The 14,520-nt window shown below is 36.5% G+C and overlaps 1 protein-coding gene across 2 annotated transcripts in view; it reads left to right on the top strand.

The window, feature by feature from the left end:
- The window catches only part of MAGI2 (membrane associated guanylate kinase, WW and PDZ domain containing 2), a 1,495,474-nt gene that overhangs the window by 949,858 nt on the left and 531,096 nt on the right, over positions 1–14,520 (top strand). For both annotated transcript variants that reach the window (XM_018047275.1, XM_018047276.1), the window contains exon 4: positions 3,978–4,193. In XM_018047275.1, coding sequence (XP_017902764.1) covers positions 3,978–4,193 — 216 coding nt within the window. The remainder of the gene's footprint in view (positions 1–3,977; positions 4,194–14,520) is intronic.

The following is a 14,520-nucleotide window of genomic DNA, read 5'->3' as shown; positions in this document are numbered from 1 at the left end:
TCTTTGAATGAAGTGTTCCCTTGGTATCTCTAATTTTCTTGAAGAAATCTCTAATTTTTCCCTTTCTACTATTTTCTCTATTTCTTTGCATTGTTCACTTAAGAAGGCTTCTTATCTCTCCTTGCTATTCTTGGGAACTCTGCATTAAGTTGGGTATATTTTTGCCTTCTCCTTTTCCTCTCACTTCTTTCCTCAGCTATTTGTAAGGCCTCCTCAGACAACCATCTTGCCTTGTTGCATTTCTTTTTCTTGGGGATGGTTTTGGTCACTGCCTCCTGTACAGTGTTACAAACCTCTATCCATTGTTCTTCAGGCACTCTGTCAGATCTAATCCCTTGAATCTGTCACTTCCACTGTATAATCATAAGAGATTTGATTTAGGTCAACCCCTGAATGGCCTAGTGGCTTTCCCTACTTTCTTCAATTTAAGTCTGAATTTTACGATAAGGAGTTCATGATCTGAGTCACAGTCAGCTCCAGGTCTTATTTTTACTGACTATACAGAGCTTCTCCACCTTTGGCTGCAAAGGATACAATCAGTTTGATTTTAGTATTGACCATCTGGTCATGTCCATGTGTGGAATCATCTCTTGTGTTTTTGGAAGAGGGTGTTTGCTATCTTGGCAAGGCTCTGTTAGCTTTACCCTGCTTTATTTTGTACCCCAAGGCCAAACTTGCTTGTTATTCCATTTATCTCTCGACTTCCTACTTTTGCATTCCACTCCGTTATGATGAAAAGGGCATCTTTTTTTGATGTTAGTTCTAGAAGGTCTTGTGTGTCTGCAAAGAACTGCTCAGCTTCAGCTTTTTTGGCACTAGTGGTTGGGCATAAACTTGAATTACTGTGGCATTGAATGGTTTTCCTCGCAAAGGAACCAAGATCATTGTCATTTTTGAGATTGCACCCAAGTACTGCATTTTAGACTCTGTTTGTTTTTGTTTGTTTGTTTGTTTTTTGACTATGAGGGCTACTCGATTTCTTCTAAGGGATTCTTGCCCACAGTAGTAGATATAATGGTCATCTGAATTATATTCTCCCATTCCTGTCGATTTTAGTTCACTAATTCCTAAAATGTCAATTTTCACTCTTTTTTTCCCCTCAGTGTTCACTCTTGCCATCTCTTCTTTGACCACCAATTTACCTTGATTAATGGACCTAACATTCCAGGTACCTATGCAATATTGTTCTTTACAGTATCAGACTTTACGTACACCACTAAATCCACAACTAGGCAGCGTTTCTACTTGGCTCAGCCTCTTCATTCTCCTGGAGCTACTTCTCCACTCTTCCCCAGTAGTGTATTAGACACCTAGTGACCTGGGGGGCTCATCTTTCAGTGGTTTTTCAGACAGTAAAGAATGCAGTTCTCCTGCATAATGCCTGGTCAGGATGATCCCCTGGAGAAGGAAATGACTACCCACTCCAGTATTCTTTCCTAGAGAATTCCATGGACAGAGAAGCTTGGTGGGGGCTACAGTCTGTGGGATCGCAAAACGCTGATCACAGTTGAGCAACTAACACTTTACTTAAGTTCAGTTCAATCACTTAGTCATGTCCGACTCTTTGTGACCCCATAGACTACAGCACGCCAGGCTTCCCTGTCCCTCACCAACTCCTGGAGCCTACTCAAACTCACTTCTCTTAGTACTATGTATATTTAGAAGCATTAAAAAATCAGAACACTGCTTAAAATTATACTACTTATTGGAACATGCAGGACTATTTACTAATTTACATTATATTTATTACATAAGAAGTTAAGTGTTATGATTCTATAGGAAACACAGCAATATACTAAGAACTATGCTAGGTCTTTTGGGTGCTGTGATACAGTAATAGTTCATAGACTTCTAGGAACAACTAACAGGTTTTGTTTGCTCAGAATTTGGCGAGTGCATTCAAAGGTCTGATTCATTTGAAATGCTTTAAATCAAATTAGAAAGCAACCTTTAGCAAAATATGTAACATCCACTTTGCAGACTTCTGTTTATAAGTTCTACATGTTTAAGAACCACTTTACATGATAATTTTTCTCTGGTATTGTTCTTACAACTGTGAATATCTGTGAAAATGAGCACAGTGTCAGTGGCATGGCTGGCCTCCAGAACCATCACTCACTTCGTGCCAGCCTGAAGTTTACACTGCCATTAAAACGGGCAGTTTCACAGTTTATGAAGCTCTTCCTCATACATCCTTACTTCATCGTCACAACAACCCAGGTGGGCACATGTAGTGAAGGTTTATAATTTCTGCCTGTCCAGCACCTCAAGGCCCTTCCTGTCCCAGGGAGAACCCTGATATACAATGGATGAAAATAGGGCTCTAGACTCCTCCCTGACATCTAAGGATGGGGGGAGCTCCTCAGCAGCTCAAGGGCTCTCTTGTGCCTGTGATTCAGCCAATGAGATGACCTTTCCTGAAAGTTTCCCTGGAAATGAATAAAATCAGAGCTCCTGAGAAGAGTTTGAGTTCATCCCCACCAGGGCGGCTGCTACTGAGGGTTGTGCCTGAGGTAGTGGGATCTGCTAGACTTCAGAGTCCAGGGCCAGCACACAAAGCCTGGGTGTCCAGACACAACTTCTTTGGTTCTGCCCATTTTCCTCAAGATTTTCCAGTCTCTTCCCTCAAGTAGCCACCTCACATCTTCTCATCCTTATCAATTTTAATTTAACTGGAGTGTGTTTTAGTTGTTTGCAGTTCACAATACAGGTGATTTTAACAAGTATTGCCATTCCCAATATATAGATGAAGAGAGTGAGCCTTACTGAGTTACTTGAATTATAGTTACATAGAAACTACACATCTAGACCCCGTCACTTCTACTTAAGAGTTGTTTCTTTCACACCACACTGTCTTCCCAGTTACCTTCAGTGGCCTCTGCAGGTAGTGAGATGGGTTTTCCTCTCTATGTCTCCTTGTTTGAGTGCTTAATCCTATTTGCTGTTTTAATGCTTGTCTGCCTAGACCCTTGAGCATCTGGAAGACAAGGACTGCATTTTAGTCATCATTTTCTCTCAGAGGTATACTGAAGTGCTTGGGTTCATAGTCAATGCTAAATAAAGACTCCAATGAATGAGTGAGCAAAGATGTGCATAAACTATTCAATTAATTGAAAACACAATAATGGGTTTGAAGTTGATGCTGAAATTATACCACTGATCTTTTTAAAAAACACCATTATTTTTTTTGCCAATCAAAAAATTAAACTATTCTTTAGAAAGTGATTTGCCTTGAATACATGTGGATATTCACGTAGTAAGCTCCTATGCCATGCCCACTATTTGCAGCCTCTTGTTACAGAGATACACAGGAATTAGTCTCCTCTTTAACAAGTTTCACAGGCTGATGAGAGAAACAAATGATTCTGTAGCTGAGATCATGGAACTGTGGGAAAAAGAGCTGTGGTAATCTGAAGAACGATTAAAGCAGCAGGCCCACTGTCAGCAGTCATGGGAACGACTAAAATGGCAGGGAGATACAGCTCTGGGCAGGATGCTGTGCACATCAAAGACAGCAGCCAGAGCCCTTTGAAAGCTGGAGAAAAGCACAGTGTGTTTGTGCCTTTGCAGAATGTTGTGAGATTTGCTTTAAAAAAGAAAGTTACCTATACTCTTATTCAGATATAATTATTCTTTAAACAATTATAATAAGAACTTATCAAAATTTTTTATTAATTTGAAATTGCTGTGTGCCATATCAATAAGTAAGACTATATTTTATTTGGCACTAAGGTGAAATAAAGATAGATCTATATCTTTCCTTAAGCATTAAAGCCCAATACAAAAGAAGAAACAAATTCATGTATTAAAAATGTAAAAGACTATAAAATGATATATTTGTATGTATATAAAAATATATATATATAATATGTATACAAACTAGGACCCCCATTTGTTAATAAAATTTCCATTCTTTACAAATTATGCACATCAGTAGGAGAAATACTTAACTTCATAATGCTTTGTATTGTTTGCAGACAATTACTACGGTACCCCAAAGCCTCCAGCAGAACCAGCACCATTATTATTAAATGTAACAGACCAGATACTTCCTGGAGCCACTCCAAGTGCTGAAGGAAAACGAAAGAGGAATAAATCAGTGAGCAACATGGAGAAAGCAAGCATAGAGCCTCCTGAGGAGGAAGAGGAAGAGAGGCCTGTGGTCAATGGAAATGGAGTAGTAGTAACACCAGGTTAGTCATTTTCATTTGTCATGGGTTCAGCAGTTCTTCTGGAAATAGATGAATATATATTATATCTGTGTTCAGAGATATACAGTTTGTTATATATATTTTTTCACATTTATTTTCATATGTATATGTATGCATGTATGTGTGTTTGTGTATATATATATGTGTGTGTGTGTGTGTATATATATATATATGTATATATATATGTATATGTATGTGTATATATATATATATATAATGTTTATAGTTATATTCCAGCAGAGGATTATGATATCAAATGGGAAGGATATGATTCTTGTATCTGAATTTATTAGGTTAAATTTTGGTGTATCTCGCAGTTTATTCAACTTCCTCTATTTCTGGTTTTACTCATCCAATTTTAGTGGCAATATAGTGAGTAGTTTGGGGCTTCCCTGATAGCTCAGTTGGTAAAGAATCTGCCTGCAGTGCAGGAGACCTGGATTCAATTGCTGGGTTAGGAAGATCCCCTGGAGAAGGGAAAGGCTACCCACTCCAGTATTCTGGCGTGGAGAATTCCATGGACTGGGTCCCAAAGAGTTGGACATGACTGAGAGACTTTCACTTTCAGTGAGTGATTTAAATCTTAGAAGGTGTTATAAGTCATGAATACAACTGTGTCACATTGTGAAATTTTTTCTGTTAATTAGTATTAGATATTAATTAGATAAAGTTATCCTTATAAACCTTACTATACTTTCAGCTCTGTCAATAGAGGTTGTGTCATGTGATTTAGTCAACAACGTCAGTGAATACAGTCCACAGAATAACTGTAATTACAAAATGCCCATGTGTTTATCCTTCCACCCTTATCACACAATCTGGCAATTTGGAGAAAACATCTTCACAATTGATATCATGAAGGCAATTACCTTGAACAAGGGAAAGATATTATCCCTTTAATTTATCATCTGTCCCAATATAAAAAATACTAGGCAGATATAAAGTTTTTGCACAAGGTATGCATTTGCAATTTTCTTATGCTTATTGCTAATATAGTACAAAAATGTATTTATAATATAGGTTTTTCATCTTATTCATAATAACCAAAATTAAACTATAACATTCTCTTTGCCTGTAATCTTGGAAAAAGTTTCTAAAGTTTTGTTTTACTTATTTATTTGTTAATAATGGCATATCATTATTTTAATGGGCATTGAAAATCTAAGAGCTGTGTTAAAACCACTGAAAACAATGTTAATACATGTATCTTGCAAACATTATTCTTAAGATATTTTCTACAACTACTTTGATGTCTATACTTTTACTTTATCACTGTACTACTTCGATAGCAACATATTATTTGAATTTTCATGCCCAATTATTTTTTATCAAAGAAAAGTTTCATAAGCCTATTTTTACCTTCATTTTCCATAATACCTGTATAGATGTTCTTCATTAAATATGAGGAGACCAAACAGTCAATATGTGTCAATCAAGGTATAAAACCTTAGAAAATGGTTTCATTTTGGTTAATATATGAGGATAGCTTCCTCTATTAATATATTGGTTAAAAATTATTCTCTGACCCCAACAATCATTGATTTCTGGGTAAATGCTAAGAATCACTTTAGGTACATAATGTAGTTTATTTACTATAAAATGATCTGATAATTTTCAAGCACTTAGATACCATCTCTTTTTGATTTTTGATTCTGAAATGTTTCTGTCAAAATATTTACTTTTCATCATGTAATGGATTTAAATTAAGTTGATAAGACATAGTTTCCTTAGTTGAACTTTGATGTGAAAAGCAAAACAGTTCAGCTAAGTGGAAGAAAATAATCACAAAAGAAGCAGGAGTTGGATGTTAAAGAGCAGTTATAGGATTTCTTACTGATTAAAACCTTATAACTGAAAATGTAAAATATATGGCCTTGATAAGGCACAAATCATTGATTTCTGTTCCATTTATACTCTATTTAGGGCAAATCAAATGCAACATTCTTGACATACAAATTCTCAGACTAGAAATTTATTTTAACTTGAGGGTATAGTGAATCTGGAAAGCTCCATCCCCTTTTATTCATACCTTAGACATGAGAAATATTTTGTTTTGCTTTCTATGACTAGGATGTTTTTAAGGCTTCAGGTAAAATGGACTGATTTGAACTCTTCTTAACCAACACTAGCCTTGTAACTGTCTCTGGACTTCTGAGCCTGAAAATAATAGAGAACAACTATGCAGGCCAGCTTCAGGATATCTGGGTGGTCAACAGATGCCACAAACAGTGCCTCTGTGAACCTGGTGTAGCAGTTGTCTTATACTGCTTTTTCTTTCTTATTATGGGACCTGAAAGATAGGCGAAAACAGCCCCAAACCAGAAAGCTGTTTCATCATCCTTCATTAGAAATCCTTTGACAAGTCCCATTTTTGAAGGGTCTCTGTTTTTCTTTATGTTTATCCAAGAGAGTTTTTAAGATAGAAAGTTTCAACAGGGATTTTAAGATGAAACTTCTTTGCCCCCCTCTTGTGTACATTTACCATTTGAATCTCATCACCATATGAACCTCACCAACTCTTCACCATTTCACCCTCATCACATTTTTTCTAGCCCAGGGTCTTTGTTGTGCCTTTGTCTTCTCCCCATATACATTCATTGGATTCAGGACATTTCAAATAATATTGAGAAAATTGTTGCTAACACGGCCCTGTAGGAGCCTATAATAATAATTAATATTAGACCTCAGTATAGAGCATAAATAATATAATTAATGAGATACATTTGGAAAAGGAGAAAGTTTACTGAGGTAACTTTATTCCATTACAAGTAAAATTGATAACAGTGGTAATAAATAATATTAAATAATTAACTTCTTTTGGATCTTATCCTGTGCTAGGATCTCCTTAACCTCATTATGTGTATCAGTTCATTTAATTCTCTTATAGTCTTCTTAGTTAGATGCCGTTTTACAGATGAGGACTGAGGTACACTACAGTTAAATAACTTGCCTTGTAACTGGAATTCATATATAGGAAATCTGGATCCAGAACCAGTACTCTTAGCTGCTGTACTATCCTGAGTCTTATATTAATATTACCAAATAGAAGAATAAATACATTTCTTAACAGTCTGTAAATACATGCCTATTACCAAGTCCAAGCTCACTCTGCTTGCTGCAGGACAGATCAAAGAATCTGAGAGACAAGGTGGTGAGGCAAGGAAAAGAACTTTATTTGGGAAGCCAGATGACTGAGAAGAGAGCAGGCTAGCACCTCAAAATAACCATCTTACTGGGATCTGAACACCAGGCTCTTTTATAGACCAGAGAAGGGGGAGGTGAGGAAGCAAAGCAAAAAGGCCATTAATTGTTCCGTTGGTCTATATTTCTGTTTATGTAGCAGTACCATACTGTCTTGATGACTGTAGCTTTGTAGCATAATCTGAAGTCAGGAAGGTTGATTCTTCCAGCTCCATTCTTCTTTCTCAAGGCTGCTTTGGATATTCAGGGTCTTTTGTGTCCATATGAGTTGTGAAATTTTTTGTTCTAGTTCTGTGAAAAATGCCATTGGTGATTTGATAGGGATCGCATTGAATCTGTAGGTTGCATTTGGTGGTACAGTCATTTTCAGAATATTGATTCTTCAGGAACATGGAATATCTCTCTGTCTGTTTATGTCACCTTTGATTTCTTTCATTAATGTCTTATAATTTTCTGTGTACAGTTCTTTTGTCTCCTTAGGTAAATTTATTCCTAGATATTTTATTCTTTTAGTTGCCATGGTGAATGGGATTGATTCCTTAATTGCTCTTTCTGATTTTTCATTGTTAGTATATAGAAATGCAAGTGATTTCTGTGTATTGATTTTGTATCCTGCAACTTTGCTAAATTCACTGATTAGCTCTTATTAATTTTCTGATACTATCTTTAGGGTTTTCTATGTGCAGTATCATGTCATCCACAAACATTGAGTGCTTTACTTCTTTTCCAATCTGGATTTTTTTTTTTAATTTATTTTTCTTCTCTGATTGCTGTAGCTAGGACTTCCACTACTATGGTGAATAATAGTGGTGAGAATGGACACCATTGTCTTGTTCCTGATCTTAGTGAGGAATGCTTTCAGTTTTTCACCATTGAGAATGATGTTTGCTGTAGGCTTATCATATATGGCCTTTATAATGTTAAGGTAGTTTCCTTCTGTGCCCATTTTTTGAAGAGTTTTAATCATAAATGGGTGCTGAATTTTGTCAAAGGCTTTTTCTGTATCTATTGAGATTATCATAGGGTTTTTATTTTTCTGTTTGTTAATATGGTATATCACATTGACTGATTTGCATATACTGAAGAATCCTTGCATTCCTGGAATAAACCCAACTTGATCATGGTGTATGAGCTTTTTGATGTGTTGCTGAATTCTGTTTGCTAAAATTTTGTTGAAGATTTTTGTATCTATGTTCATCAGTGATATTGGCCTATAGTTTTCTTTGTGTGTGTGTGTGTGTGTAATAAAGTTTTATTAAAGTATAAAGGAGATAGAGAAAGCTTCTGACATAGGCATCAGAAGGGGGTAGAAAGAGTACCCACTTGTTAGTGTTAGCAATGAAGTTATATACTCTCCAGTAAATCCAAAGAATGTCTGGATGTTGTAAAGACCTCACCAGACCTACTCCCATAATTTACATTTTAAGATAACAGAATTAGCCAGAAAGTTTAATCCAGAGACTGTCCTCAGACAGAATACGTTGTTGTTATATAATCCTTGTAAAGAGCAGGTCTACTCCCATAATTTACAGAATTAGCCAAAAGGTTTAATCCAGAGACTGTCCTCAGGCAGAATACATTGTTGTTCTATAATCCTAAGGAATGTAGAGAAGGAAAAAGTTTGTCCTTTCTCCCTCCTTGAGAATTCCAGACCCCTCTCTCCTTGGGGACCCCTAGCCTTCTTATCAACCTGCCTAGGAAATGACTCTCTCATTCCCCCCTTTTCTTTTAGGAGAATTATGTTGCCTAGGGAAAAGGGGCATCATTCTCGTTCCATAACTGCTTCCGAGCTGAGAAGGGGCGTTGTCCCTAAATTGGCGAGGCAACATATTCACCTAATCCTATTGAGGATATCTGATCCAGGGGCCCCAAATAGTAGTGGGAGGAAGGTGCAGCAGTAGCAGGAGTTTGAGCAACCTTTTGTAACTTAAAAACTTTCATGCGGCTAGAAACAAATTCAGTTACACAGTTACAGATGTAAGGCAACATAGTCATTGAAACAAGTTAAAATCAAAATTAAAAGACACATTAAGTCCATAGTTAAAGTGCAACGTATTGCACCAGTCCATTTTAGGGTTGGTAGATGTCATCAGATGAAGAAGAGGCATCGCATGTGATTGTTGTTGAAGGTATTCACAGACTTGGAGAAAGTCCTTTCCTTGAAGTGGAGATGTCCACCACTGGAACCCTTCCATTCATGAAGAGAATCTTTATAACCTCCTTAGCCTGTTCACTATGACAGAGAAAAGCCTCAATCCATCCAATAAAAGTATCTACCCAAACTTGTAAGCAAGAATATCCATTAGCTTTTGGCATATGAGTAAAATCAGTTTCCCAGTCCTCTCCAGGATACTTCCCACTTCATTGTAATCCAGATGGGGAGAGATTTTGCTTCCAAAACCTGTTCAGCAGTCGCCACGGCATAACCTGCTTTACGCTTTCCATCCTGAACAAAAGAACTGCCATCTGTAAATATTTCCATGTCAGGATTGTCTAATGGGGTATCCATTAGATCTTCCCAAGCTGCATAGTTTTAAAGTTAGGAATAGAGAACAATCATGATCAAGTGTTTCATTTTCCTTCTCAGGAAGGAAAGTTTTTGTGTTTTCTTTGTCTGGTTTTGGTGTCATGATGGTGGCCTTGTAGAATGAGTTTGGAAGTGTTCCTTCCTCTATACTCTTTTGAAAGAATTTTAGAAGGATAGGCATTAGCTCTTCTAAAAGTTTGATGAAATTCTCCTGTGAAGCCATCTGGTCCTGGGGATTTGTTTTTTGGGAGATTTTTTATCACAGCTTCAATTTCAGTGCTTGTAACTGAGTTGTTCATAATTTCTATTTCTTCCTGGGTTAGTCTTAGAAGATTAAACTTTTCTATGAATCTGTCTGTTTCTTCCAGGTTATCCATTTTATTGCCATATAGTTTTTCATAATAGTCTCTATAATCCTCTGTATTTCTGCATTGTCTGTTGTAACCTCTCCTTTTTCATTTCTAATTTTGTTGATTTGATTCATCTCTCTTTTGTTCTTGATGAGTCGGGCTAAAGGTCTGTTGATTTTGTTTATCTTCTCAAAGAACCAACTTTTAGTTTTATTAATCTTTACTATTGTTTCTTTCATTTTCTTTCTGCCCAGATCTTTATGATTTCTTCCTTTTACTAACTTTGGGGTTTTTTTTCTTATTATTTTTCCAGTAGTTTTAGGTATAAAGTTAGGTTGTCTATTCAATGTTTTTATTGTTTCTTTAGGTAGGATCGTATTGCTACAAACTTCCCTCTTAGAACTGCTTTTGCTGCATCCCATAGGTTTTGAGTTGTCTTGTTTTCATTGTCATTTGTTTCTTTGATTTCCCTTTTGATTTCTTCAGTAACCTGTTGGTTATGAGAAATGTGTTGTTTAATCTCCATGTGTTTGTGTTTCTTACAGTTTTTTTTCCTGTAACTGATATCTAGCCTCATAGCATTGTGGTCAGAGAAGATGAACGATACAATTTCAGTTTTCTTAAGTTTACTGAGGTTTGATTTGTGACCCAAATCAGGTCACAAATCTCCAGGTCTATCCTGGAGAATGTTCCATGTGCCCTTGAGATGAAGATGTATTCTTCTGCTTTTGGATGGAATGTCCAGAAGACATCAGTGAGATCCATCTCTTAATATGTCATTTAAGCCTTGTGTTTTCTTATTAATTTTCTGTTTTGATGATCTGTCCATTGGTGTGAGTGGGGTGTTAAAGTCTCCTACTATTATTGTGTTACTGTCAATTTCTCCTTTTATGTCTGTTAATGTTTGTCTTATGTATTGAGGTGCTCCCATGTTGGGTGCATAGATATTTATAGTTGTTATGGGAAATATTGCAAACATCTCCCAGAATGACAAGCCTCAGGCAGGGGATGTGTTAATTTCTTCCTTCCTGCCATCCACAGGTGGACGGGGTTGAACAAAAACACTTTAAACAGTCAGGCAGAGGAGCAGTATTCTCTTGAGACAGATCATTCTGTATGATTATAATAACAAAAGCAATGAAAAGCAAGTCAAACAATTCCAACATGGAGTCAGAATTGGCTTCTTCTCTGCAATATGACCATTTTACTTGAACATCTTTAAAGAAGGAATTATAAGTTTTTACCTACTAGGTGATTTTTTTTTTTTTTTTTCATTTCTGTAAATCATGTAAAAGGCAACTCATTTCCTTCTCTGGATATAAAATATTTCTAGTTTTATATATATATATATATAATATTCTTTATATATGTATGTCTGACTCTTTGCAAGTCCCATGAACTGTAGCCTTCCGGGCTCCTCTGTCTATGGGATTATCCCAGCAAGCATACTGGAGTGGTTTACCATTTCCTCCTCCAGGGGATCCAGAGGAGCCTGGCAGGCTACAGTTCACGGCGTGGCAAAGATTTAGACATGACTTAGTGACTAAACAACAGCAACAGCAGTTAAGTACCAAACCTACTAGTCTTTAACCCCTTATATACTTCACCAAAGTGAACCGTTTTCACTGTGGACATAAAGGTTTTAGAGTCCTCAGTTTATACCTATTACTCATTGTCTTGATCTTTACTCCTTTGAAATGTAGTTTGTAGAATTATATTTCTTTTGCTCTCATGCCATATGTATATAAAGTCAATGACCACTTTTAAATAGATAATCAGTCAATTAAGTTTTACTAACATCAATGAATATTCACGTATGTGAATATTTATTTTATTCTAGTTTCCCTCTATTTATTCAAAATTGCATTACAGAAATGTTTCTTTTTCTGATATGTCACTTTGGTAATGGAAATCAGTGTAGTTCTACCCTTAGAAATGTAGTTTTATCCTTGTAAGTAATAAACATTACAAAAATAAAATAAATAATGACAACTTTCCTTTAGTGAATGCATACTATGTACAAGCTATATGGGATATATGTTATCTCTAGTCCCATAATCACAGTATATTTGCTTAAGAAATGAGATGCTGAAATTTACCTTAAAGTACTTTAGTAAGCTGATGAAAGCAGAGTTGAACTCTGAACCCAGGGAAACCTGAACTCATCCTTTTCCACTCCACCATATTTCCCTGTGTTGTTAACTACACTGAGGACAAAATGACTCCTGACCTCTGTGAGGTAAATCACAGTCCTGTAGTTCAGTGTACTCCATCTACATTGTATTCCATTATATTTGTCCTTCAAAAAGTTCATGGAAGTGACATTAGCTCTAATGCTTGCAAGGATGATACATCCTTAAATCATCTAGGAGAATTTGTCTTTAAAATGCTATTTAAAATTCATATGCTCAGAAAACCTTCCCTTGCCATCAACCTCACCTTATGTTCAAACATCTTTATCTTGGTAGAGGTGATATTCAGCCCTGTGGCTTCAGATACTTAGATTTATCTGCAGCCTTCATTTCTCCCTTGTGTTCCAGGGCCATAATTCTAACTACTGCCCATGGACTACACACACCTCCCTCCCCAGGTATTGCTTCAGCAACTTAAATACAAAATTCCACTTTAAACTCTTCTCCTAAAAACAAACAAGCAAGCCAACTCACAAAGCATCTAATCAGTTTTCTCTAAATCTGCCTCTCACCCAGATAGTTCAGAGTCTGATACTTTTCTCCCACTTCCTGGATATGCATTATTAGATTAAAAAAATAATAAGATCACTTGGCCTTTAGCTTTTATCTATGCCTTCCTTAGCCTTCCTTAGATCACTGCCTTATCCCCTCATTTGGGGAACACAGTCACCTAACTTGGGCTTCCCAGGTGGCACTAATGGTAAAGAACCCGCCTGCCAGTTCAGGAGATATAATAGACATGAATTAGATCCCTGGGTTAGGAAGATTCCCTGGAGAAGAAATGGCACCTCACTCCAGTCTCCTCGCCCGGAGAATTTCATAGACAGAGGAGCCTAGTCCATGGTGTCGCAGAGTCTGACAACTGAAGGGACTAGCATGCACTCACATGTCACCTAACTGACCTCCTGTCCCATAGGCTCCTTTCCTGTCAATTTCCCTGTTGCTCTTCAATCAATTAAAAGGCTTCAAACCAGCATTTGGTTACATATCCTTCTCAAAACTTGGATGAGCTTCTGTTTCTCGTCCTTCAAACTCTTTGGACAGCCTAGATCCTCCCACACTTGACTGCAACACCTGTTATCTTTGGTTCCCCCCGCTGCCTTCTCTCATCTGCATCTTATACTCAGAAAACACCTTCACCTATCTGACAAGCCTTTCCCACATTCAAACATACTATTGTTCTATTCACAATTCAATCCAATGTTTATATTCTCTGGTAATCATTTGTTGACTCTTGTAATGAAAAACTGAGACTGTCCATTTCTGAATTATTGAAGTCCAGCTTACACTTCTCATTCATTTAGGAGATACTAGTTAACCTGGTCCTTGTAGGTAACTTTTCATAATGTGCATATCTGTGATTCCCTCATAAATTGTAAATGTTACCAGGACAAGGATTATGTCTACTTTTTTGTTTGCTTGTGTTAGTGATTAGTATGTATAATTAATTATTTCAAATTCTTGGTAAATATTTATTTTTCCAGTCAACCAAACCTCTTGAGAATGTCAAAGCTTCACTATAGCAACATGATTAGATTTATTTTATGCTCATTTTCCACTGTTCAGTGTCTTCAACATGCAGTGTTTCGAAGTTTGAAAGATATGAGGATTCATGATCTTACATTTCTTCAAAAGTTGTTTGAACAAAAGAAAGTAGTATATTTTAAAAGACACATCCTTAAAGATGAGAATTAGTCAATCTTTGTAACTGTGAAAATGATAGGTGCTTAGTAGATCAGTAGATAGAACTTTTTTTTTTTTTCAGTGAAACTTTTCTGAAGAAAAACAAGTCCTGTAAACAGTAGGGTTTGGCTTGGGTTAGGCCTAATTGGGTTAGGCTTTCCTGGATTCCTTTTATTTCATGAATTATCTGCTCAACTTTTCCGGAGAGTAATTCACTATTATATTGTAGCTTCCCCTCACCAGTGATTAGTAAGCCTAGTGCAAAGAATTAGAAATGCACATATATTTTAAAGGCAGCTAAGTCTCTCTGTTAATACACACACATTTACAATGCCAGGAGGAACAGGGCCCGTGAG

Source organism: Capra hircus, chromosome 4, assembly GCF_001704415.2.
Source record: "Capra hircus breed San Clemente chromosome 4, ASM170441v1, whole genome shotgun sequence".
NCBI lineage: Eukaryota > Metazoa > Chordata > Mammalia > Artiodactyla > Bovidae > Capra > Capra hircus.
The sequence above is the reverse complement of the archived record's forward strand: the minus strand, read 5'-3'. Positions and strand labels throughout refer to the sequence as shown.